This window comes from Bemisia tabaci, chromosome 5 (assembly GCF_918797505.1).
Source record: "Bemisia tabaci chromosome 5, PGI_BMITA_v3".
Classification (NCBI taxonomy): domain Eukaryota; kingdom Metazoa; phylum Arthropoda; class Insecta; order Hemiptera; family Aleyrodidae; genus Bemisia; species Bemisia tabaci.
In genome coordinates, this window is record NC_092797.1 from 2,358,006 (window position 1) to 2,382,906 (window position 24,901).

General features: G+C 36.6%; 2 protein-coding genes across 2 annotated transcripts; one reads left to right on the forward strand and one right to left on the reverse strand.

Annotated features, from left to right (window-relative positions):
• The first annotated feature begins 141 nt into the window (after nt 1-141).
• On the forward strand, nt 142-11,295 carry LOC109032290 (ribosome assembly protein METTL17, mitochondrial). Its single transcript, XM_072301086.1, has 8 exons — nt 142-424; nt 1,537-1,696; nt 2,427-2,558; nt 5,836-6,097; nt 6,866-7,031; nt 8,599-8,742; nt 9,888-9,971; nt 11,143-11,295. The coding sequence occupies exons 1-8, from the start codon at nt 404-406 to the stop codon at nt 11,278-11,280; spliced, it is 1,107 nt and encodes a 368-aa protein (XP_072157187.1). The 5' UTR covers nt 142-403; the 3' UTR covers nt 11,281-11,295.
• A 4,456-nt stretch (nt 11,296-15,751) lies between these two features.
• Nucleotides 15,752-24,786, reverse strand: Larp7 (La related protein 7). Its single transcript, XM_019044351.2, has 8 exons — nt 24,469-24,786; nt 22,905-23,086; nt 22,284-22,448; nt 20,978-21,437; nt 20,036-20,171; nt 19,281-19,545; nt 18,600-18,741; nt 15,752-17,306 (listed from the first exon to the last, which is right to left on the reverse strand). The coding sequence occupies exons 1-8, from the start codon at nt 24,632-24,634 to the stop codon at nt 17,152-17,154; spliced, it is 1,671 nt and encodes a 556-aa protein (XP_018899896.2). The 5' UTR covers nt 24,635-24,786; the 3' UTR covers nt 15,752-17,151.
• Between the last annotated feature and the right edge of the window lie 115 nt (nt 24,787-24,901).

The following is a 24,901-nucleotide window of genomic DNA, read 5'->3' on the forward strand; positions in this document are numbered from 1 at the left end:
CATAGACTCCTATTGGTTGACGAGATGACGGCAGTCGGCCAATCGGGCCAATGCATTGACGTATAATACAATTGTATTATACGTCAATGGGCCAATGACGGCGGTCGGCCGAAACGGCATGCGGCATGTCTTCTTACCCTTATCAGCAGCATGTGTTGGTTCCGTTTTGAGGTTACACCATTTACATTACAACTTATTCAACTTAAATATTTCCCTTTCGGGCACTTCCTTACCTCGGGATAGCCAATTTTTATTTTTTCCGCTCGCTAAGTTGAATTTATAATCCCTCTTTTACTGATTATCACCACCAAATTTCGTATCAATAGTTTTAAAAGACTGAGAGTTTGGTAGCTGTCCTCCGATTGCCTAGTAGAAGTTTGCCTACGTTCGATGTTGTTCAGCTATGTTCACTGCATGGAGGAGAGTAAGTCATCACAACTCATTAATCAGGACACCTATTCATGCTTCAAGAGGTGCAAAAGACGGAATGGACACAGTTTTTTAAGTAATATTGGTTGTGTGTAGTTTCATGAGCTCATATCTGTTATTTAGTCGCCGAGCAGTTGGTGTGTATTCACACAGGACGGTCAGGCTTTCTTCGAATCGAGGACAAGTTTTCAAGATATACTTTTCGAATACAGGACGCACTTCTCAACCAAACTCCAATCTGAAGAACGTAGTAGCCTAGGATGTTTCAATTTCACTCTTAAATCTTGTTTTCAACATGCGTACGGCTCGCACATTCATTGCTTTCAGTGGTATGCAAACTCCACACCCTCAGAGCAGTTATGTAGGCACATCTGTTGTGTTTACAATCTTTTGCCAATTAATACTGGATAAAGCGCAAAACCATGTATCTATGTTCTATTTGTGACGTTGCAAACTCCCTGTCATACTTTGTTTTTTCTTTGGCGAACTAGTGAACATAATTTCTTGGAAACTTGCTTGATTTTTCTTCCCTATTAGTAGAATATTTTGGATAGATATGAAGCTAAGAAGTATAATCGTTTTTCTGTCAAAAAATAAAGTAGGAGCGGAAATTTTGAAACATTACTATGGAGAAACATGGTTTCGCACTTCGTTATCCAAGTCACCGTTCCAAAATTTCCCATGTAGTCCTTTTACCCTTTGAGCATCTGCATCAAGAAGGGTAAATAATTTTCAAAAAATTCAGCCTGCTATAACCATTCTCTGCTACAAAATGCAATCGTCTCTTAACTGTCCAAGCTTGAATTACAACACATTCCATCTGACTGAGAAAGAAAAATCAGTAATTTTCGGGATCTTTTATATCCAGAGGTACGCACAGAATTTAATTTTAGTGTATCTGAGTCTTTTAATGTTTGTCGAAAGAAAATTTGGAGAAATCTCCCTAAGTAATAAACTTCTCAAAATTATGGAGGGATATTGCCCTATGTTGCACCCCATCTTTTCTTAAATATGTTGGCAAGGGTCTATCTCACCATCAGTTAACAAATCCTACTCTGTGCTTACATCAACTGTTCTCAAAATTGTTTATTTCCTTTGAATTTTCAGTTCTCAACGAAAATGAAGCTTGTTCCTCATTTTGACCCGGAGATAGTTAAGAAATTTAAAGATGAGACTATGCACCCTAGACGTCATCCAGGGCGAGTATTAACTCCAGCGTACCAAGTCCCGGAAAAAATATATGAGTCCATTAAAAAGGTCTTGGAAGGTATGCTCTTTGGTAAAACCTTTTTTATTCTTTGCTTACTCTGACTTTCTGTACTCTATGGAACCATTTTTAACCAAAATTTTTTGTAGCAAATCATTTCTGGGTCACTATGAATGGGGAATCGTTGAGTAAGGTTGAAATATTGATCTCGGTGTAATCTCAAGAGATTAGAGTCCGATAAAGACCTGTCCTTTGGAAATTTCTCCAGAGCAGAAAGGAAAAGAGTCTTTCACAAAGATTTAGGGCAGTATTTATAGTTGTTCCCTTTACAGTTTCTGCCTCAGAAGACTAAATAATTTTGCAAACCTTGAGCAAAATTCTGTATCATAACTCGAGGAATGGATCCTGATAAGGGATCACAATAATGTGCTACTTCAAAAAGTATTAAATACCAAAGAACAACTATTACTATTTTGAAAACCTTTAAGGTAGGTAGGTATTAACCTACCTACCTACCTGAATTGTGGAGGCTGGGAGGTTTTTTTTTTTTTTTTTTTTTTTTTTTGGTTTAGTGTTTTCAGGTTAAATCAGCGCGTTGTGCTGACCTTTTTGCAAAAACCATGCGTGGTGCAGAAAATTTCAGAAGCCTAGAAAATGTGCACCTCTGGTGCTTATGTACAAAAAAAAAAAAAATAGGTGAATGTACATTAAAACCTGTCCTTGTATTTCAACAAACATTCCCAAGTAAATTTTCTTGGTCACTTAATTTGAATTGTTATTTGTTTATCAGATGAGTCCATTGCTTGTTTAAGGAATGATGCAATCATTTTAACTAATTACCTCCGAGAAAGGCTAAGACCTGTTGAGCAGGAAGAAGTTGCCCAGAAAGCTCAACTTATGCAGGATAGAGTTAGAGAAAAGTGTAAGTTTGTTTGTCAATTTTGTCACCTTTGATTTTTCGACTGCCAATGAAAATACACTGAGTGTGTACCATTACAGTGTGCACCAGTGATTTTGCCTTTGCAAATTAACAATTTGCTATGGCTGTCATTTATAAAAATACAGTTTTTTAATGAAGTATCAGCCATTCATTTTGTAGGTATTGATCTTTCCATAAGACCATAAAACAATCTCCCAAGAATCCGAAAAATCTCACAGCTAATATCATATGAAATTAATTTGATGATAATAATTGTCATAATAATTATAATTACTGAACAGATAAATTTTCTAAAAATAAGTAAGGTTCAGAAATATATATCTGTTTATCTGTTATTATCTGCCATTGCAATATCACAAGTTGGGAAAACCTCTAGAAACAGTTTCGAATATTCTTTAATGCCTAACACATTGGCCGTGGTCATGCTGGTCCACACCTCATCATAGAAACAGTGACAAAGCTTCAGCTGACATCTGTAGAAACCTATACAAAACAGGTAGTAATTAATTGAGGGTAGTGTCAGGTACTGGTGACTGTTGGCTGAATGGGAAACAAGACAAAGAGCGACGCCAAAAACGACCGTTCTTTGGCACAATTTGGGCCAGCGGGGATTTTTCTGAAACCGAGCCCAAACGATACCTTATGATACCCTAAGACTCTGGTAAAAATTTTAGCTTGAGTATACGCACGGTTTTTGAGAAATGAGGGGGTAAAGTTACCAAATCGCCATCATTCTGGACAGCATTTCTACAGCAAAAAGACGGGAAAAATGGACGAAAAAGTTACACCTTTGATGGGTTTCGGCTGTAAATGTTCTCATTGGGCCCCCAAGCATTTAACTGTGTTCAGTTTCAAAAATTTTTGTCGCACAGTGGTCCAAAATGGGTGGAAATCGTCGACAAATCAGGATTCTTTGTCAAATTTTTAGAAATGGGAAGTAAAATTGTCGGTCTGCTGCAGTCTCATAGCTAACAATGTTCGTATCGGTCATCAATGCATGAAATTGTGTTCAGCTTCACAAATTTACATCGCACAGTGGTAAAAAATGGGGGAATTAGTGGACAAATAAAGATCCTCTGTCAAACTTTTTAAAAATGAAGTGAAACTGTTGGTCCCCAGTAGAGTTTAGATCCCGGAAAAATTCTTTAAATTCTTTTTTTGACTATTTAAATCTTTTTTTAATTTTTTCTCTCCATTTTTCCTTCTTTTTTTTAAATTTCTGAAAGTTTGCATATTTTATTGAGATAATGCTACAAAGCTCTATGAACAATACGGTCTGACATGTAGTAATAATTAAAAAAATTAAAAACATGAATTTTTCCGGGATCTAAACTCTACTGGGGACCAACAGTTTCACTTCATTTTTAAAAAGTTTGACAGAGGATCTTAATTTGTCCACTAATTCTCCCATTTTTGACCACTGTGCGATGTAAATTTGTGAAGCTGAACACAATTTCATGCATTGATGACCGATACGAACATTGTTAGCCATGAAAACTGCAGCAGACCGACAATTTTACTTCCCATTTCTAAAAATTTGACAAAGAATCCTGATTTGTCGACAATTTCCACCCATTTTGGACCACTGTACGACCAAAATTCTTGAAACTGAACACAGGTAAATGCTTGGGGGCCCAATGAGAACATTTACAGCCGAAACCCATCAAAGGTGTAACTTTTTCGTCCATTTTCCCCGTCTTTTTGCTGTAGAAATGCTGTCCAGAATGATGGCGATTTGGCAACTTTACCCCCTCATTTCTCAAAAACCGTGCGTATTTTCAAGCTAAAATTTTTACCAGAGTTTTAGGGTATCATAAGGTATCGTTTGGACCCGGTTTCAGAAAAATCCCTGCTGGCCCAAATTGTGCCATTCTTGGCGTCGCTCTTTATACATTTGTCCAAGGTTTATTCTCATAATGCCTTAAAAAGTAATAGGGACACTATTTTAATGCGCTACTAGTAATGCACCAGTTTCATGGCTATTTGGACCAAGAAGTGAATCTGTAACCATTGGGTTAGTGGAGTTCACAACATGCAGGTCTTTGGTAATTCTGCCGTGCGTATGAAACTTCAGACGTTGCCACATTTCCTTCAATAAAACCTTAACTTACTTGGATCATATTGAATTTTTTTCCTCAATTTTTTCAGACAATTTTGTACGCAATTCAATCTAAAATATCTTAAAATTTCAAGGAAAAATGTGCATGAATATCATAAAAAATACATATTTTATCGAGGGAAATTTGGCAACTCTCGAATGTTCATACGGCGTTTTTCCATAGCACGGCAGAATTGACGTATTTACCTTCTTCATCTCTAATGGCCAAGAAAAATTCGGAAACCTTGTGCTCACAAGCTCAGCATTTGCGCACTGTTGTGGTCAGATACACGGGTCTTTCAAACAGGGAAATGGTTTGTTTTTTATCTCATATTCAGGGAAGAATTGACCAACTTTATGGTAGAAGGAAAATTGAGGAGCTTGGAGGACAAGGTTCATAAGTGCAGTTTTTGCTATTTCGAGAAATACATGCTCAAAGTTTCAAAATTACAAGGATTCTTATGGCGGAAAAAAGTTCGAACTAACCTTTTGATGCTTAAAAATTGGAATTCGGGAGGAAATTTTTCATAGAATATGCATTAAGACAAGTTTTACTTGAAATCTTCAATACTTCAATTTTTTCAAAAACTGCACTCATGCGCCCTGTCCTCAAAATCCCACGATTCTCATCCAACCACTTTTTTCCTAAATATTGTGTTGACCAAGCACCTTCAGCAGAACAAATTTTTCAAGATTAATTGGCACAGCCATTATTTTCTGAGGAAAGGTGGATTTCATTTTGCAATGAAGAACAACTTTTTCTGGCTTATCCATAAAAGCCTGTATCTGCACAAGGAAATGAATGGCACATACATTCTTCCTAAAATTAGCTATATATATCAGTTCCCTATCGAGCTTTATCCCTCTGTCATATTCAAGTATATGCTGTATAAAAAATGGTCCATGACACACATTTTATCTCTCTATTGGTGAATTGCAGCCATGCTGAATTTAAGTTAGCTCTAGAAATCATTGGTAAGGTTGGCAGCGTCTATCTATGTGTAAAACTGGAATACCAAAAAATAGGTCAAATTTGTTTTCAAATTCAGAAATAGCCCTTTGAATAAATTTATACCTCCATAAATAAGTACGTTTTTGATTCTGGTCTATTGGTGAATCATGATGTGGCATATTCTGCAATGAAAATTTAATTATTTACAGATAATATTTCAAATGCCAAAAAGTTGAGTCCAAAAGTGATTGACAAGGCAAAGAAGGAAGTAGTTAAATCCCTCCTGAGACATACGTACATTTGGACCGCAATGGACTTCTCGGGTTATTTGTGCTATACATATCTTGTAGGAAGATCAGCGGCTGAATACGCAATTGTAAGCACTATATTTGCTGAAATCAACAAAAGGGACCCTTCATTCCAGCCTAAATCAGTTTTTGACTTCGGATCTGGAGTTGGCACCGTAATTTGGTAAGTTCGAAAATACTGGATGAGTTTCACTCGAATAAGGGATTTCTTATCAGAGGTAAATTAATGAACATGCTGGAATTTTTTATTTTATTAGTGCATTTTTCAGAAGTCCTTCTCACATTATCAAGTGGGCAAATTTAGCTGATAGAAGAGTGCCTCGCATGAGTTGGGTAGATAAGATGGATATCAAGTCGGTCTGAAACAACAGGCTGTACGTCTTTTGTACAACGAAGGTTATTAGATGTGTTAAAAATGTCCAAATTTCACTCATTAGTAAAAAAAATAGAATTTTTGGTGCTTATCAATTCAAATTTGTGGTTCTCAAAAGAAAAACTGATTTCTACTGGTGTCATATTAAGTAGGTAGTAAATCGATTTCATTGTTTTAAAATGGAGGTATTTTTGCTGAGTGCTAGATTTTTCTGTACAGTTTCTCAAGTTCCATAAATTAGAGGAAGGCATATTTTTGCTATACCAAACCTTGATTATCTTCAAAATAACTCACAAATTAGAAAGAATAAAGCCTCTCAAATTTAGAGAAAGATGCCGACATTACGTCTTTTTCATCAGTGCATGTTTCTACTTCTGACCGTGGCAGCTTGCCCAAGCCTTTGTGCGGTTTAAGGACACGTCTCTGCTTGAAAGCAGCAAATCATGAGGCTGCCCTTTGAAAGTGCACTAAATTATCAGTGTGACATGCAAATCGATAATATTTTTTTGCCTAAGACACTGTTTCTTACTTTGTAACGTTTATAAATTTTATTCAAAGGGCCTCCCAAGGTGTCTGGGAAGATTCAATCAAGGAATACTATTGCGTGGACTCATCAAGCAAGATGCAGGATATCTCCAGACAAATCTTAGCGCTAGAGCAACCAAAAAAAAGGCTTGTCAAGGCTCAAGTTTATTTTCGACAATTTTTACCTATTTCATCACAGGTAATACCTATCCAAATTATTCAATCTATTTCCACAACAGTTGCTCCATAAGCACAAAAAGTGGTGCCTCTGTGGCAAAATCATTATTTTCTTCTTTTTTTTTACTTGCTATCTGACTACGCTCGTCATCTCCTCTTTAGCTAGCATACCAACGTGATTTCATCCCACCACATGGCTCAGCAGCTGTCTGATGAACCAACAGAAAATCATATCGATAACTGTAACAAATGCTACAGCGTATAGCCTTCTGGAGCATGGTCATGTCTCTACCAAGTTATAGGATGTTTTTTCAATTCCTAACTGCTAGGTGATGCTGCCATGATTTACTTAGTATTTTATTTCTTTATCTTTATTTGTTAAAGCTGTGTTTTCAGCAGGTCGGGTTCTGGCTGGGCAAACAAAGATTGGGACTTGCCAGAGCTGATCGCAATCTGCCCAGAAATTTGGAATATTGGATCTTGAGGATTTTTATGGTTTTCGAATATGTTTATTCAATTTCATCACAAGATTGTAAATGTAGAAAGATCCTTTGTGTCTTGCATTTCTAAACAAAATCAGTTTTTTAACTGTAAAAAATTTAGATAAAAGGATGTCTGTCAGTTTCATTAGCTTCTTCTTCAAGCACAAACATACAAATTTAAAATGCAAATGTAAATGTTGTGTAAGTGCACAAACGTATGCGACCTTCATCAGTGAAGAAATTTCATAGCAGATCAAAACTAGCCGGCAAAAGGAACAGTCTTTTGTTGACTAACTTTGTCAACTACAGGGTAGGGGCCGTTCAAGTATTATGTAATGCACTTGGAGGGGGGGGAAGTAGGGTGTGAGCCAGCGTTACAGAGGAGGAGGGGGGTTAAGCCCAGCATTACTCAATAAATCCGAGGTGGGGGGGGGGGACATGGAAAAAATTGAAAATAAATTTTGTCTTCTTGTACATTTTTCTCCGTTTTTTATTTCAATATTATTTTTGCAATCGCTAACTCATTCAAAATTGTCCAAGTGCACTTTTCCGGTAAAATTACGAATAAAACAAATCTAATCATGTATTTTCACACCTTTATGAATCTCCTCCTGTCATATTTCAGCGAAATATTTCTGAAAAGCCCCGAATTTTCTTCAAGCTCTTCTCAGCGTTCTCTTGATTTTTTGAAAAATGGGGGGAGGGGGGAGGTCAGACCAGCATTTTGCAATTCAAAGAGGGGGGAGGGGTGTAGGGCTGCGTTACGGGTGCCCTACAAGGGGGAGGGTAAAATAATTGAAAGAAGTACGTTACGTAATACTTGAGCTATAGCTTACATTGATTCCAACTCATTCGGGGCTTTTAGCACTTCTTTAGTGAATTTTTCATTCTTTAAATTTTGTCCATAAGATGAGTGATTAGACAATTTCCTGGAAATTAAGCGAAAGGGATTCAACACCAAGCTGGCATTTATAGAAGGAAAACACGTGATTATGGAAAAGTATTTTATCCTTTACCATTTGTGGTTCATTGAAAAGTAGAAAAAAATGGGCAAACTGGTCGTAGAAAAATGATTTAAAAAAAGTAAGTACATTTTTTCTGTTTCAGCGTAAATACAACATTGTTGTGAGTGCTTTCTCTTTATTAGAATTACCAGATGCCAAATCGCGGCTAGAAACACTTAGTAATTTATGGGACAAAACACAGGATTATTTGGTTTTGGTTGAACTTGGTACCCATGGAGGTTTTCAGGTTAGTCAATTTTTCGTTTTTGTTTGATGAATTTGATTGAAATCGCAGGGTTGCGGAAAGTGCTTTGCCCTCACATATTTTGAGGCTGCCTTCACATTGCTGTCCCAATAGAGCTGAGCGACTCTATATTTTCTTTGTAAAAGAGGGAACCCTTTACTATTTTATTCTATGAAAGAACGAATTCTACAGTTTCCTTTGCAATAAGTAACATGTTTAATAGTTCCCCTCTCAAAAAATAATGACTAATGGTTTTGTTCACAAAACGTAGGGTATTAATACAAAGAAATTATACTTAAGTTAAAAAGAAAAAAAATTGTATGCCTCTGCCTTCACATTTTTTCTCTTTTTAGGTGCCTTCACATTTCTCTCAAGGTTGGCCTGTGTTTGGCTAATCAAGCACTATCTGCACCCCTGTGGAATTGACCCAAAAATCAGCTGGAAATCCTCACTGAGCTATGATCAAGTCATGAAAGTAAAAATAATCGATAGTTAACAACAATATTCTTAATTTTTTCATCAGTTAGGTACCAACGATTGGCAGTAGATGATATTGACCAGCAGAATGAAAAATGTATTTGTTCACATGTTATAGTAATCAACTTTAACATAGTCACCTTACCATAGTCACCGTAGATACCAGTCATAGTTACCCAGTCATAGTTACCTTAGATCAGTATGGTAGTGGTGACAATTTGTAATTTTTTTGTTGTCCTTAAAAAAAAAAAAAAAAAAAAAAAAAAAAGTTATAGTGTCATAGCTCCACAAAACATGTCAGAAGTATATTTTTTTAGTTCTAATTTCAATTTTATGTCGTTTCTGTTGCATTTGCTCGGGATTCATCAGATGCTGGAACCTGTCTGTGTGCCGCATTTGTGTAACACTCGCGTCATGGCGCACAATTGTTAAGATTATTTGAAAATATTTAAACGTGTGCGTACAAGTGCTGAATTTTTTATTTTTAAGTGCCAAAAAAGGTCTGACCTGCACACGAATTATGAGGATAGATAATTTGTAAAAAATAGTATTTGAAAATCCTTGAACTGGTCTCTAAATATGCTCAAACCTCACTACCTAACTGGGCTAATGGAATCATGGTATTTTTTATTGAGTTCCTTTAACTTTTTCTTCAATTTTCTCTTGTTAAGGTTATCAATGAAGCCAGAGACTTTCTACTTGGTTTATTTTCAAAAGGCCGCAAACAGTCCTTCGATTCGCACGTTTTTGCCCCTGTGAGTATTTTTGCAATTTTTTTACTTTAACCAATGCTCATCATAATTGTGGTGCGTTGTCAATGAACTCACCTACGTCTACATGGACTGGGTGATGATGCTCGGTATGGCAACATAATAAGCGTGCAAGGTATCGATGTTCTTGCTTACTCAACATAAATGTAAACATTGGCGATAATTTGAGAAGTACTGACAGTCCACTGGAGATCTGTTTTTTGAGGATTTGTTTTGAAGTAGTACACAATAAAAGAAAATCATTGAAGCTCATAACCAGTTCTCCCTTGTGAAAAATCTTACTTTCCCATGGACCCAATTATAACCTCTTTTGCAGCTTTTTCTTCATTTTGCCTTTAATTACACGGTACAAGGATTTATAATGTAGATGGTATGTATTTAAGAGTGTAATGTAATAATGCACTCTAACATGTAAGGTCATGTCCAAATCTTGATCTCCTAGGATTATCTTGTCATGGCAATAGTGGTTCAAGGAAATTTTGCATTTAAGGATGTAATTTATACCGCTCTAAAAGTTTTTGAAAAGTAGATTTTTACCATGTATTTAAGTACTTTACCGTTACACACGGCAAAAAACTTGCTTTTGTAAGGTGCCACATTTTTCACATTGGCTCGAAGCTTTTGACTTCAATATGAGGCAAAGACCCATGGTTTCAACTGCCTCAAATCCAATGCAACAAGGCCACTGCACGATTCAACTCTCAAATAAACGATTTCATTTAATTTAAAAAAAAAAAAAAATAAAAAAAAAATAATTCACTTCAACCAGTGATAATATTCTAAGCAGGGTTGAGATTTATAACCTTTTGGTATCATTGCGATCTGATAGTAAGTAAACAAAAGCAGGTGGAAGAAGTGTTAGGTAGGTAAATTCTTCTTGTGACATCTCAAAATCTGTTGGTGTGACATTTGTAACCTTTGATATGGGGTTGTGGAATTTTTGGGCAACTTTAAAAATCAATTTTCCACACTCAAAATTCAATAGAAATGAAACCTGGAAAAAGTGTATGAAAATTCATTACTTTTACGCACTCCTCTCAACACCTAATCACAAAAAAAACTGTGCAGAAGCCTAATTTTGATATGAGCGGCATTTTTGCTATTGAATATTATTTATTGTTCTCAACTAATAACGCTCTTTTCTCCATTTCTTTAGTGCCCTCATGACATGAAGTGCCCAAAAATGTCCAGAAATGAAAAATGTTTTTTTGAAAAGGCTTTCATCCAAAACCCATTTGACAATAAAGAACGTCGAGCGAAAGAAACATATTCGTATGTAGTACTGAGAAGGTAAGGCTCTCAAAAATTTTTAATCGAAAGTTTCTTCATTCTTTCTTTTAATGGCGTTATTAATAGTAAGCATATAATTCAAATTAATAAACGTATTGAACGCTTTTGAAGTTAGTTCTATTTGGAAAGCGTATCAGGTCCATATTTGGAGATTGTGTTACACTCATTTTTAATTACAGCGGCTCACTGAAATTTGTGCCTATCGTTACGCTTCCTCTTCTAATGAGAGCATTTTCCAGTGAAAATACTACTTGAATCGAGGAGATGCTATTTGTAAGCTTCTACCTTTACGGATGCCAACAACCCTACTCTCTCTTTTTCAAACCTTAGCTCCTCATAAACACCCTTTTTGTAAAAAGTTAGAAAATATCAACCATTTTCTTTTAACTTTCTCTTTCTCATTTTTCGAGACGAGCAATTCTGATTTTACAAAAAACAAATAGAATAAAATAACTCATTTAAGAAGTATTTGTCACAGAAGAAAATTTTAAGCTCCTTAGTGTCCACCATTTTTGGTTATCATAGCTCCAATTTTCTTATGCCACCGAGCCGATTATTTGCACTAATAGGAACGGAAAACGGAAGCAATCCGACTGGTTGAAATCGGTGGTTGTGACCACCATAGTGAAGTGAGTTGCTGTTAGTCAGTCTATTACTTACCTCTTTTGCCATTGCGAATCCCTGCATTCACCTATAGCATTGCTCCATTTTCTCCTTTTCTTCTTTGTCTATTGCTTTATCTATCAGTTTTAATAATCAGCTGACGCGAGGAAGTCGTGAAGTTGTGAACAGTATTATTTTGCAGAGTTGAATACCATTAGTTCCCAAGTACTACAAACTAAGGTTGCCTTTCTGGAGAAAGACAATTGGAAAACATGGGGACTGGAGCTGCCTGGCAAAAAATGGGGGAATATACACAAATAAATAACAGAGTTTCCCCACAAAGAGATAAAATTCACCATTATCATTATTTATGCTTGCCTTCCTTACTAAACCGCGTTACTTTTAAAATTATGCGTTGAGGGTCATTTGCCCAAACTGATTACGAACCTTTTGAAGATGGTCGTTCGTTTTTTTTAGTCACTTTCCTGTATTATAACTTTATTTACGTTACATATATGTTATTGTCATTTCTAGTACATAAGGAAGATCTCGGAAAAAAACAAGGGAACTCCTTGAAAACTGGCTAGGCAGTCGGCCGCCAAGTGGCAACCCTGTAACATGAACATGATTGCACAAGCTGATGTATGTTTTTTTCTTTTTACAGGAAACGCGAGAGCCGAATGATCCTCGTGGCCTGTCTCTTATTCTTGAAACCAGTTCTAGTTCGAACTGAGCACTCGCACTGTAGAATATGCACTGCTCATGGCACATATGAGGATATTTGTTTTCAGAAAGACAAGACATTGTGAAAGTAAGTCTTTCCATCTTACTCAGGACCTTCATTATCAATTCCTTGGTTGACTCTGTTTTGTTCGGTTGCTCCTTTGTATAAAGAAAAGTACGTCACAGAAAGTAATCATTGACATCCGACGGCGTGATAACAACCTGTTTAGTTAATATACAATTTCCATTGATTCGCGTCAATCCTTGCATTCCATGAATAGAGACCTCTACATTAACCTACTGCCTTTAACTGTAAAGTCATTAAGTAAGGGGTTTAACCCTCACTTTGCAAAGTATGCAGTCGATGAACGAGCATGACGCCTGTGCTGCGGCAGGTTGAAAGGAGGTTGAGGATGCTTTAGTACAGTGTGGAATGATACGTTGCGAGCCGGGGTCCAACCAATGTTCCCCCCGAGTGGGAGGTGAACATTAAGTAGTTCTTGTAATACTTGAACTGCCCCTAATCTTGTAAAAATATAAACAGAGTAAAACTTTCGTTCAAAGAATACCTGCTGATCAAAACAAGAAAATTACGTAAAATTGTAAAAAATAAGCCTTCTGCACTGTTTATATATCAGGAAGATAGTAGATTGTTATCCCTTTTTTGACTGGCGAGGACAGTGAAAAAATGATTGAGGCATTGATCTCAGCATTTATCAAACTTAGTGACAGGCTGACAGGTCTAACTGAGAATATCTCTCTCAGTTTTTCACTTAATTTTTTCAGTTCATTAGGTGGTTTAATATGCTGTAAAAAATTATTTGAAAAAAAGAAACTCTGAGCATAACATCCATCATATGTTTGATTTCAATTGATTTGACTAATTTCTTTTGTAACCTACGGAAATTGAAAACAGTTAAAATCAACCGTAAAAAAAGTGTGAGATTGTTTGTTTGCTTGCTTGAATCAGGATTTTTCACATATCTCACTGAGCAAACCTGCTCGCCAGAAGCTGAGAAAAACTTCCGGTAACTTGTTAACTCCGACATGGTAAACTTGAAAAAGCGCGGTTCAAACTGCACAGATTGTGTGTCAAAGAGTGGATTTTAGTCATTTCTGGTGTTCACCAGGAATTGTGTGCGGTTGCACATGAAGTATGTAAGTTCACTTGGCAGTATCTTTTGTGTGCAACAAAACTCATTTTAACTTTACAGTAAAATACGCCCTTTTTCTGTTTACTGAGGCCTTTTTTTATCAAGACTTCCTCATTTTGCGGATGAAAAATTCCTTCAATTCCTGATATCGTTTTTTTGAATGTTGCAATTTATTGATTCGATAAATACTCCTAAGGTATTTGTGAACGTAAAAAAATCAAAGTAAAAGGAATTGTGATAACTGTTTGTAGAATTATCATTAAATGTTAAACTTTTTTTGGTCCCAGGTTGCCGTATTGGAGTGTAAGAATGTCAGAATGGGGTGACAGGCTACCAATAACTGATTTCTCAAAAGAACCTACTCTCTCAAATGAACCCCCAGAACTCATCCCGAAGCCCCATATTCAGAATGCACAGCCAAGCGAAAATGCTGATAAATCTCAAACTCAGGAAGTATTGGATTTTAGAGAGGATGGTAGTAAGCAACAGAAGGACAACAATACGTGATTTTTGCTGTTCCACCATCGGCTGAAGAAAATTTTCATCTCTCAGATGTGTTGGCATTGTCATTTTGATTTCTGTCACTCGGCCTTTCCCTTTAAAGATTCATCGCATTTAAGCTTCCTGCTGCCAATGCGCAGTGGTTTCCAAATTCGTTCTCAGAATAGACTGACCTGTGTGTATTGGTCTTGGTTCGCAGAGATGGAGGCACTTTGGAACTGTAAATTCTGGCTCTTCTGGAAAAACACCTATGTGCATAGGGAAACTAATGGCACATACGTTGTTTTTAAACCGGACTAGAATTTATAGTTTCAAAATGCAAAATGTTAAATAGTTGCATTTGTTCTAGTGAAGCAAGGTGAGAAAGGCGGCCACTGAGTCGGGAAGAATAGTTTGAAAGAGACTGTCACTGATGATTTCATGAATGAGAGCTCTCAGCAAAAGCACACAATTGAAAGTGCTTCTCATAGTGATTATTAAGCATTGTCTGTTTTGGGATCTGTTCGGCAAAAGTGATTTTTCACAAATAAATTTTGCTAAGTTAGGAACCCTTTCAGTAGACTAGAACCACCTTTCATTAACCACCTAACAAGAATTTGTTTTACCTCCTATTAATGTTTAAGGCAGAAATGGCGCTCACGTTATTGTCTTACCACCGTTATGTCAAAAAAGTCTTGAAAATTTTAAATTAAAAATTTTTACTGTCTGAATTTTTACCTTCAAAACTGTCTGATTTTTGTTGTGGTTAATTCTTCTTTTTTTACAATTTGAGTTGATCCTGCTCTTAAAAATTCTGAGTACTAAGTATTCATACATCATTGATCATTCAAATGAACATGAGTCACAGAAAATCTAACAAGACAGGGCTACTGTAAGATAGGTGCCTAAATGGATCTTAATTGTTACAATGGCCTTTGTTCATAGAAAACTGGCTCCATGAAAATTTCTCCCCGAAAGTATCGCTTGTTTAATCAACAAGGTGAAAAATCAGAATACAGGTCAAAATTGTATTTTCCATGCCATTGGTCGAAAGACTCTCCATCTGCGTCAAAGACTCTATTCCTCCAAAATGCACTGTGGAACGTATCTTCCTGTGATTAACATCATGCTTAGCAGGAGAGTAGCCTCTTAGCAGTCTCCTTGGAGAGAGAGTGCCATTATGCATTTTATTGACTTAATTTAAAGAGAAGCTTCTAACTTAATGTCAAATTAACATATGAACCTCCATACTTTTTTTTGGACTAAAACTCAATATCATATTCTGTCCAATGATGACTCCACAAAGCATTCACAAGGTTATTGTTGCTAAATATAATATAAAATGCCCTGCAAATAACATCATTTGTATACTTTGTATAATTTCAGTTTGAATTTTACAACAGCCTGGTACATACTTTAGAGAGTTCAATTGTTGATTGATTCAACTAGCTTGGATCAAGGATTGTGTTTATGCGATTTGGTCAAGACTCGTTGGGGAATAAATTAAAATCTGGCTTAGTAAACAGAAACTTTTTATTGATAAATCAGCATCGTTAGGATTAAATCATAACAATCACAGAGCAAGAGACCCTGCACATGCGACTAATTTCATCTAATCAAAGAGGAAGATGTTGTGTTCATAGAGTACAATAGATTCGCAATGTTCTGGAGCGCCGATGAAGTCATTTTCTGAGGCTGTTTCGTCCAGTGCTCCTGAGACTAGTGTGTGGCGATTGGCGATGCTATATGCGCAGGGTCCCAACTTCGGTCTTTGCTCAGGAAATACAGGTATAAAATTTATTTCATAAAAACCAGGAGTGTTGGACATTTTTTAATTTGTTATGTCTTTGGTGAACACAATTTGCCAAAATTCGCGGAAATAATGATTGATCGAAATGAATAAATCCCGGATACCACTCGCAGCCCGTGATTCTCCCATAAGCCGCTGTGTTCAAAAATGCCGAACGGTTCCCACTTTCCGGCGAACAAGAGGCTCGGAATGGCCCATTCATGGATTGACTTCATCAGCGCTCTAGTACATTGCGACTCTATTGTACTCTATGGTTGTGTTGGATTAACTATCATTTAAAATAAAAATAATACTTGAGGCGAAAAGAAAAGACTCATAGTTGCTTTGATGGAAATCCTCACAAGAAGAGGAGCAAGGCACTTGCATAGAAAAACTTTATGGCAGCTTCATCGATGGAATGGCTGCGTTTTATTGGAAACAGCCTAACTACATGAGACGTTGCCTAGTTTTCTCTGATGTTCTATTTTTTGAGCACCAAGAAAGACTGAAATTTGAAATTTTGAGAGTGCATTTTTGATAATTTAGGGTAATTCCACAGGAAGTTTAAAAATGATGAATAGTTTAATTCTCTGTTAAACTATTAAATCACAAGAAAGCGACATGAAATGCAGTTAGGCTGTTTTCTCCTAAATCGCCCGGATGAAAATGCTTTCCAGAAGCAAGTGCAAAGTTAAAACCCGCTGTTTCTTTTCCAAAAAGAAGCAATCGCAATTTCTCATTAAAAAGTAATTTTACAAAGATTTCAAGGTGTTCATTATTTTTGAAAATTGTGGGAAAAAACGATTGGCAAATGAACTTTCCAATAAGCTCAACAGGCCTATTACAAATTTCTACGTTAACCAACAAGATCTTGGTCGATATGGAATGTAGTAACGGGCCATTCGAGTTCCACCCTGAGATTCAAGCCATCCTTCGAACATGATTTTCGTGAAACAATCATTTTATTACATTTTTACAAAAGGAGTGACAAAACCAATTGGAGCATGGATAAATATTTCGATTTAGTGCTCATCTATATAATAAGACGAAATCATGTCAAATAATCTGGAGTCTTTTTTTGATGAAAACTTAGTGCTTCAAGATGAAAACGTTCTCAAAATGCTGACTAACTAGAATCGAATCTAATTCTTTTTCCTAGGGCTTTTTCTGCTTTTTTCAGAAGTTTGGTCCTCCCTTTTTGGTTAGCTCTCAGAGATTTATTGGTCATTTTTTCGTGACGGTCTTTGAGTATCTTCTCCCAATAGTTCTTTTCTTCCTCACCTGTAACCAACAAACGAACAAACTTGTTAGTATCTTATGATGATTTAATCAATTCATAATCATCATTTTTTTAATATTCTCGGCAATTAAGAGTGTTTTGGAGTGAAAAAAAGACGCCTTCAAATGCCTCAATAATACTGCTCACAATGAAGACAAAAAGTTCTTGGCACTAATTGGGGCATGAAAAGCTAATTGCTGAAGATACCTTTGGCTTTGTCTGCACAGATGAGCTTTTGCCAAACTGATTTGATAAAAACGTAGCATTTCAAGATACCTTAAACCAAAAAGTGGACCTAACGTACCAACTTTGTAAACTAGTTCAGCTAAAGGTTGGAGAAAATGTGCCTCTGTTGACAATACCTCATTGACAGGGAGGCTAGAAGGGGGAAAGAGATTTTTATTTTTACTCGTAAGCAAATCCAGTTCTTTGGACAGGCTTAGAGCTGGTGCATTCAAAAATCTAGAAAACGGTCGGCTATGTTCAAACAACTTGGGCCCCATGAACAAGGAAAATCATCGACGGATGTAATTTTTGAGAAGCATGAGGATAAGAAACATGTACTGGTCACATAAAAATAAAGCTGAGTAATGCGCCATTACCAAACAAAAACTAAGATAGATCTTTTTTGCTACATGAAGCCAAATAGGCCTGTTGCAAACTATTGCTAGAGAAAAGAAAGAGTTGTTTCTATAGAAAATGGGTCAAAAATCACAATGAGTGCATCGGCAAAGTTTGAAATGCACTCCTAACTTCACGATATGCGTACGAAATCCACGTTTTTTGGAGCTTCCCGCTTCAAAAACGATACTACGGTACAGGTGAAAATTTCGTTAGAGGAGTCGTTCCTTCCAACCTCTGTGCAGTAGGATACTGCACAATATTCAACATGGCTGACGTCAATCCGCCAAAGCTCATGTACCAGGATGAAATCTAACCATTTGTTAACAACCTTAAGTGTTTACATTCACGTTTTCCTTGCGTTGATAAAGATCCATCTGATAACGTCGGTTATGTTGAGTATTGCAAATCATTCTAGTACGCAAGGTTTGAATGGAACGACTCCTCTAACAAAATGCTCACCTGCGCCGTGGTATTGTTTTTGAAGCAGGAGGCTCAAAAAAACGTAAATTCCTTACACAAAATGTGAAGTTAGAAGTGCATTCCAGACTTTGCCGATGAGGTCATCGTGATTTTTGACCCACTTTCTATGAGAAACAACTCTTGTTCTTCCCCTAGCAAAAGTTTGCAACAGGCCCATTAAAAACCTAAGAAAAAATCAGGAGGAACATTACCTGAGAGGATAGTGGAGGAGGTCCCGAGTTTCTTCGAGTTGAGCTGCTTGCTGATACCACTGTCGCGACATCGCACAAATGCCATGAATGCTCCATCATTCACATCAACATACTCCACTCCTTCGTGAGATTTCACTTCATTCTGCGATTTTTAAAAAAAAGGAAAACACATAATTTAAAGAAAATTAGGGACGATGATTTAAAAATTTACCATCCTTCTACTTTGACAAATCCTATCCCACTGCCAGACAAATAGATTCTAAAATAATCTGACGACCCACAATTTCTGTTTGTGGTTTATTTATTTCAAAAGGCATAAAACTATGAAAGCTTTCTCGTATTAAAGCATACTTTTTGTTGAGCAAAGAGAGGTTAAGCAAGATTTTAACAAAAAATTATGGTTGATTTGTGCGAGAGAAAAAAATTTGATGGAAAACCAAGGCTAAAAGCAACTTTTTTGCTACTTTGAAATTTCAGTATTTATAGTGATTTTTTCATCTAATTGGCGTCCAGATGCAAGCACCATACAAGTATCTCGATTATTTCCTAGTATTTTTAATCAGCCTTTATCGATACTCCTTCTTCAGTGTCTTCGTTTTGTCAAATAAAACCTCACTTGATTTCAATCAATTTAAGACTAACCATGCTTAACAAAGCACAGCCCTGTGGCATTTCACTTACCTTGAATGATTTCACATCAACGATCGGCTCGTCAAAATTCAGCTTTAAAATGACACCAGGGGCAAATTGCACCCTCGGAGTGGAGGAGACTTCTTTGCTGGTGGGCTCTTGTCTGAATTTCTCTGTAGACTCATTTTCTGTTTTCTCTATGCGCATAATGTGTTGATTGTCGTCATGCTTGATCTTGGTCAAATACTGCTTCAGAGAATTCATTTTTGACCTCTGCAGTTCCAGGTATTTGTTCCGTAACTTTTTCCATTCACACCTGGAAATTTACATTAGGTTTCATTGAATGCTTAGGAAAGCAGCTACAAAATCGAACAGTTTTAAAAGGATTCGGCAGTAGATCTAGTGATTTAGTTCAGCCAGCGTTTTGTGGACACATTGACATGTTGTAATAGCAAAATTTTAAACGCGGTGCAAGAAATGCCCGATTAAACGCCTGGGCAAATGAGTGAAAATATGGAAAGGTCCTAAAAATTTAGAAAAAGAAAACGTGCACTGGTTGTTCCATGTCTCATTATTGATGAGCAAAAAGTGAAGGAACAATGGTATGCAAAATAATCTGCTAGGTTTTTAAAACGAGCGATATCTCTGTTCATATTTAAAATAGAAATTTGGCCTTAAGATGGACTGAATCAATTTTTTTTGCTAATTTCTAGATTTGACCATTAGAACACAATTTTAAAAAAAAGCTCATATTGTTCATTAGTTAAAATAGAGAGACGACATAGGTGTAAAAAAAAATTCATTACTTGGACAAAATTTGAAGACCAGTCGAGGCTACATCAGACTTCATTTTCTTGCTCTTCTTCTTTTTCTTTTTCCTGCGTTTTTTCCTATTTGTCTCAGCGGCTGAGTTTCCTTGGCAGTTTTCGTCGGCAGAGGTGTCTGCAAATTAAGGAGTGGAAATATGTACACAAATAGTTTTCTTAGCTTGACCCACTTTAGCTCATGCTTATATTTCAGGAAAACAATTCTGTTGGATTGATCTGATTGAACTGAAATCATTTTCAATCAACCATCGTGAACAGAAGCAAGAGACCATTAAGATTATTAACATTCGTTTCATCAACTACCACCTTGTCATTTCTCTCATGAAAGAACGTAACTACATTTCAATGTTCCCCAATTTTTCCTTGCAAATTGCTTCTAAACCAAAAGAATTTTGGGCATTTCCAATTGAAAATTTCACTAATTTTTCTCCTGATTGCATGCAAAAATCAGACAAATTTAAAAAAAAATTTCACAGGTACACTTTGGTAAAAAATATAATTGTTTGAGCCACTTTTGCAACTTTGGAATGGAGTTAAGTTCCTTTGTCTGGAACGATCAACTGAGGGTCAAGATTTAGTTACCTGTCATAATAATTATGCTGTATGGCATGGAAAATTAGGAAAGAGAAAATCATTTTTGAAAAATTAGAAAATTGACTGTATCGAGAAGAATTAATATCACAAGACTAATGGCATAAATCATCCAATTTATGATATAGAATAAGAATAAAATCAGTCAAGGGAGGGTATGGTAATGGTTACTTTTTTGACTTGAATAGCAGCTCATTTCTTGGGGCTCAAAGAAATCATGCATTATATTCCATGTATCATGAACAAATGGCAAAAAACCTTAAAATTTTTGTTAATTGTAAAAAATGAAACACTACCAACAATTGAACACAATAATAAGACACTACATACCATTTACAGAAGTTTTCTCATTATCACTTTCCACCGAGTCATTTTTCGTGTTTCCTTCGGATATTTTACGACCTGATTCATCGCAGTCACTTTTTTTGCTGTCATTTTCACTCTCTTCTACTGACTGACAATTTTTCCTCTTTTTCTTCGGTTTTTCCTCTTTTGAAGTTTCTTCTTCAGGTACTTCTAAGCGTGGTACTTTCTGAGGGATGCTAGGGGAACTTGACTCATGGGATCGTTTCTTAATTCCGCTTTTTTTTGTTGTTACATCAGCGTTCATAGGCTCATCTGATTTCTTGGTATCCTCCTCTGATCCGTTGTTTTTATTAGTGTCACTGTGTGAACCAAAAACTCGATGGCTCTTCACAACACTTTTTTCAGTCCGATCAAAAGTTGCAATACTGCAAAGTTGATTGGGAAGTATAGTTGATGGTAATTTGCAACCAGCCTTCGTAAAAGTCTGAAAAAAGGAAATTTTTTCTCACTCACTTATCATAACAATCCACTGGAGAAATTACTGAGAAAAAGAGAGCAAATTTTTCACAAAATTGGAAGGTTCTTCGCTGCCAAAATTCAGTGATACATGTCCACGTTTTATTGCGATTGCCCTGATGATGATCTAAGTCTCAGGGTTTCTCTAATTTCTTCATTTTCCAATTCCCCGACTTTCCCTGATATGTTTTGCTTTTCCCTCTCTCTAAAATGTATAAACTCAGTGACTTATTCCTGACTTTCTTAGAATGTTGATCAAAACCTCCACTTGAATTTTTTTCCTTCAGATAATACCGTTTTTTTTCTAAACTGTGGACAGAATTTCAATTTCTAGAGATCTAATTTGAGGAAAAAGACATTCTGAAATCGCTTGCGCTCTCTCAAATGGCACCAACTGAGGTTGCTGAACTGATGCGCTACTTGGAAAATTCTCTGATTTTTTCAATGAATTCCTTGACTTTTCAGGGTCGTTGCGGATTACCTGACTTTCTTGATTTTCAAACGCGCTCGAGAACCTGAGAAATACATACCTTTTTCCCCAAAGTGTTCCAGAAAGTTGGGGGGGGGGGGGGGGTAGCCAACATGCATCATAATTCAGAAAATCTCAATATAGAGAGAAAAAGTTCATTTGAGCCTAATTATTGAAATTTTCTGAATTGTACCGTATGTTGGCTACCGCCCCCCCCCCCCAACTTTCTGTCTGAACAACTAGTGCGTCTACCGCAATCAGTTTGCAAAGAGTACCAGTTTAATGAAGAATCCTTTTCCAAAGGCTAAGTAGATGAGCAACGTGAACAGTAAGGGTACAACTTACATCCAGAGCAATTTTAGCTGCCTCCGGCGTTTCAAACTCCACGAAAGCAAAACCTTTCACCTTGCCACTATGCTTGAATTTAGGAACTGAGATGTAATCAATCTTGCCGTATTGCGAGAATATGCTCTGCAGCCAGTCATGATCTGCATCCATGGGAAGATTTTCCTGAAAACCCCAACGTCAACTTTATAATAGATTTTATTGGATATTCAAAAATGATAACAACTTCATCATTATACTTCCATCGCAGATAGTATATGTTTTGAGTTAAACTCGGCAACAGCCTCTTCACTGTCTACTTACGATTTTCTTAGTACATCAGTTCTCACGCCAGGCAATGGAAGTACCAATGAAGCTTTGAGGCTATGTTGTAGGACATCTTAAAATTGTTTAAACTTTTGCTTTGACTTTTACACATACTTCCATGAAAATTTCAATCCTCAAATTTGATAAAAATTGATAAATTGATGAAATGAATGTTTGGTGAAATTTTAGGGTGATTTTAACTCTGTAGAGCTTTGGTATGGTTATCTCACCCCCCCCCCCCTCCACTCCTAAAATGAGTGGATGAAGATTTTTACAACAAATTAAAAAAAAAAAAGTTAAATTTAATATACTTACAACATAAATTGTGCACTCATCAACATTCTCCTTTTCCTTGACTGGTGTAGTGCGAAACACTTTTGTTTTGTCTTCCGTAACAGACAAGAGAGATGACTTCTTCAATGCTTTCACAATATCCTGAACATTGTCGGTCAATTCTCTTATTTTGTTGAATTTAAGAAACACTGATATATCAACCTCTGTGAACAAGAAAGAATGAAAAACACGGATATGTATGTAATAATGCTTCAGGAGCGATTATGAGCTCGACTTTAAGCCATATGATTTCTTAGTCAGAAACTCCAGGTCAGAAATTATTCTCAGGAAGAATATGAGGATTCACTTTTAGAGGTAACACTGAGCCTTATGAAGAAATAAAACTTCTGACCTCTCCTTGTTATCATAAATTCTATGTTAAATATCTCCTTCCTGCCAATTTCGGCCCAAATCCGCAAGTGCATAGAGGTGTCGTTAGATAAGTTGGCGGTTGTTTTATTTCGATTCGCAGGTGTTTTCGTGTCACTACTACCTACATGAAAACATCGGACTCTCGCAGAAGCGAAAAGACAAGCTTAGATAGGTTTATGGCCACTCTCAAACCTTGTAACGATTTAATTTTTAGCCACACAGAAATCACAACCACATAAAAGTCATGGATCATATCTAATGAGTAGTTTTTTTATGATACGATCATGAGACGGATTTTTATGTGGTTGTGATTTCTGTGTGGCTAAAACTTAAATCGTTACAAGGTTTGAGAGTGGCCATAAACCTATCTAAGCTTGTCTTTTCGCTTCTGCGAGAGTCCAATGTTTCCATGTAGGTAGTAGTGACACGAAAACACCTGCGAATCGAAATAAAACAACTGCCAACTTATCTAACGACACCTCTATGCACTTGCGGATTTGGATCCGCAGCGGATCCGATTTTGGCGGATCATGAGACGGATTTTTGTAAGGTGCATAGTAGCGAACAACCGTCTGTGCAGAGGCCTAAATTCGTCGTCTGCCCTTGCACACCAAAAGTAAACAAATGCCAACTTATCTGACAACACCTCTAGCACAAGTTATGTGATTGCTGACTGTCGATAAGAGTACATCTATACTTTATGAAATACCTTCAAGTCTTCGTCTGTTTAAATTTGGAATATCAAGGCATCAAGTATATGAACATGTCAAAAATGAGTGGCAGGGATACCTAGTTTCCGATTGAAGGATTCCGATTTCTAGCGACTTTCATTGGCGTTATTTGTTGTAAATCGACGGTGTACGTCGACAATTACATGACTTGTTTGCGGTGTCTGAAAATCTCCGCCTCTATGCTATGTTTTTAAAAGAGAACAAATTGACATCATTCCTTGATGTTTATGTAGAATTATCTTCGCACAGGGAAGAAAAATCCCGGCAGTTTTAAAGAATTGTCTTTGAGTAGTTTTCCGCTTAAAAAATAAAGTATGACAGGAAGTCTGCGACGTTGCAAACCGAGTTATGTGATTGCCGACTTACACTGTCAATATGTCACTTTGCCCCGCAATATTTACATTTATCTGGTTCAGATCTTTATGTAAAATTGTTTCACTCACCACCGCAGTTTTCCTCCAAGAGATTTCTCATGAATCGGTCTTTGCTAAGGTTGGCATCGCTGAAGTAAAACTCCATTCTTTTTTGAATGGACTGATTTAGTTGTTTACGTCCGTGGGAAGTTTTCGTCTTATGAAGCGCATCTGAGATGTGCCCTTCTTCCTCCATTGTGACGACTAGCTGCGCAATCTAGTAAAGAAAAATTACTACATATTAATTGCACATAACATGATCACGATACATAAGACATAAAACTTCTGAAGTTCAAGCTTGCATACATTTCGATTTACAACGACGCAGGGAGTGAGGTTAGGAAGCGCCGGCCGCGCTCTGCTCTCAGTGCTCTCCGTGAATGAACGAATATCGCTATGTCCCCGTTAGAAGCCATGGTAATGAATCGATAGTGCGATATTCAAATAATCGCATTCGAAACGA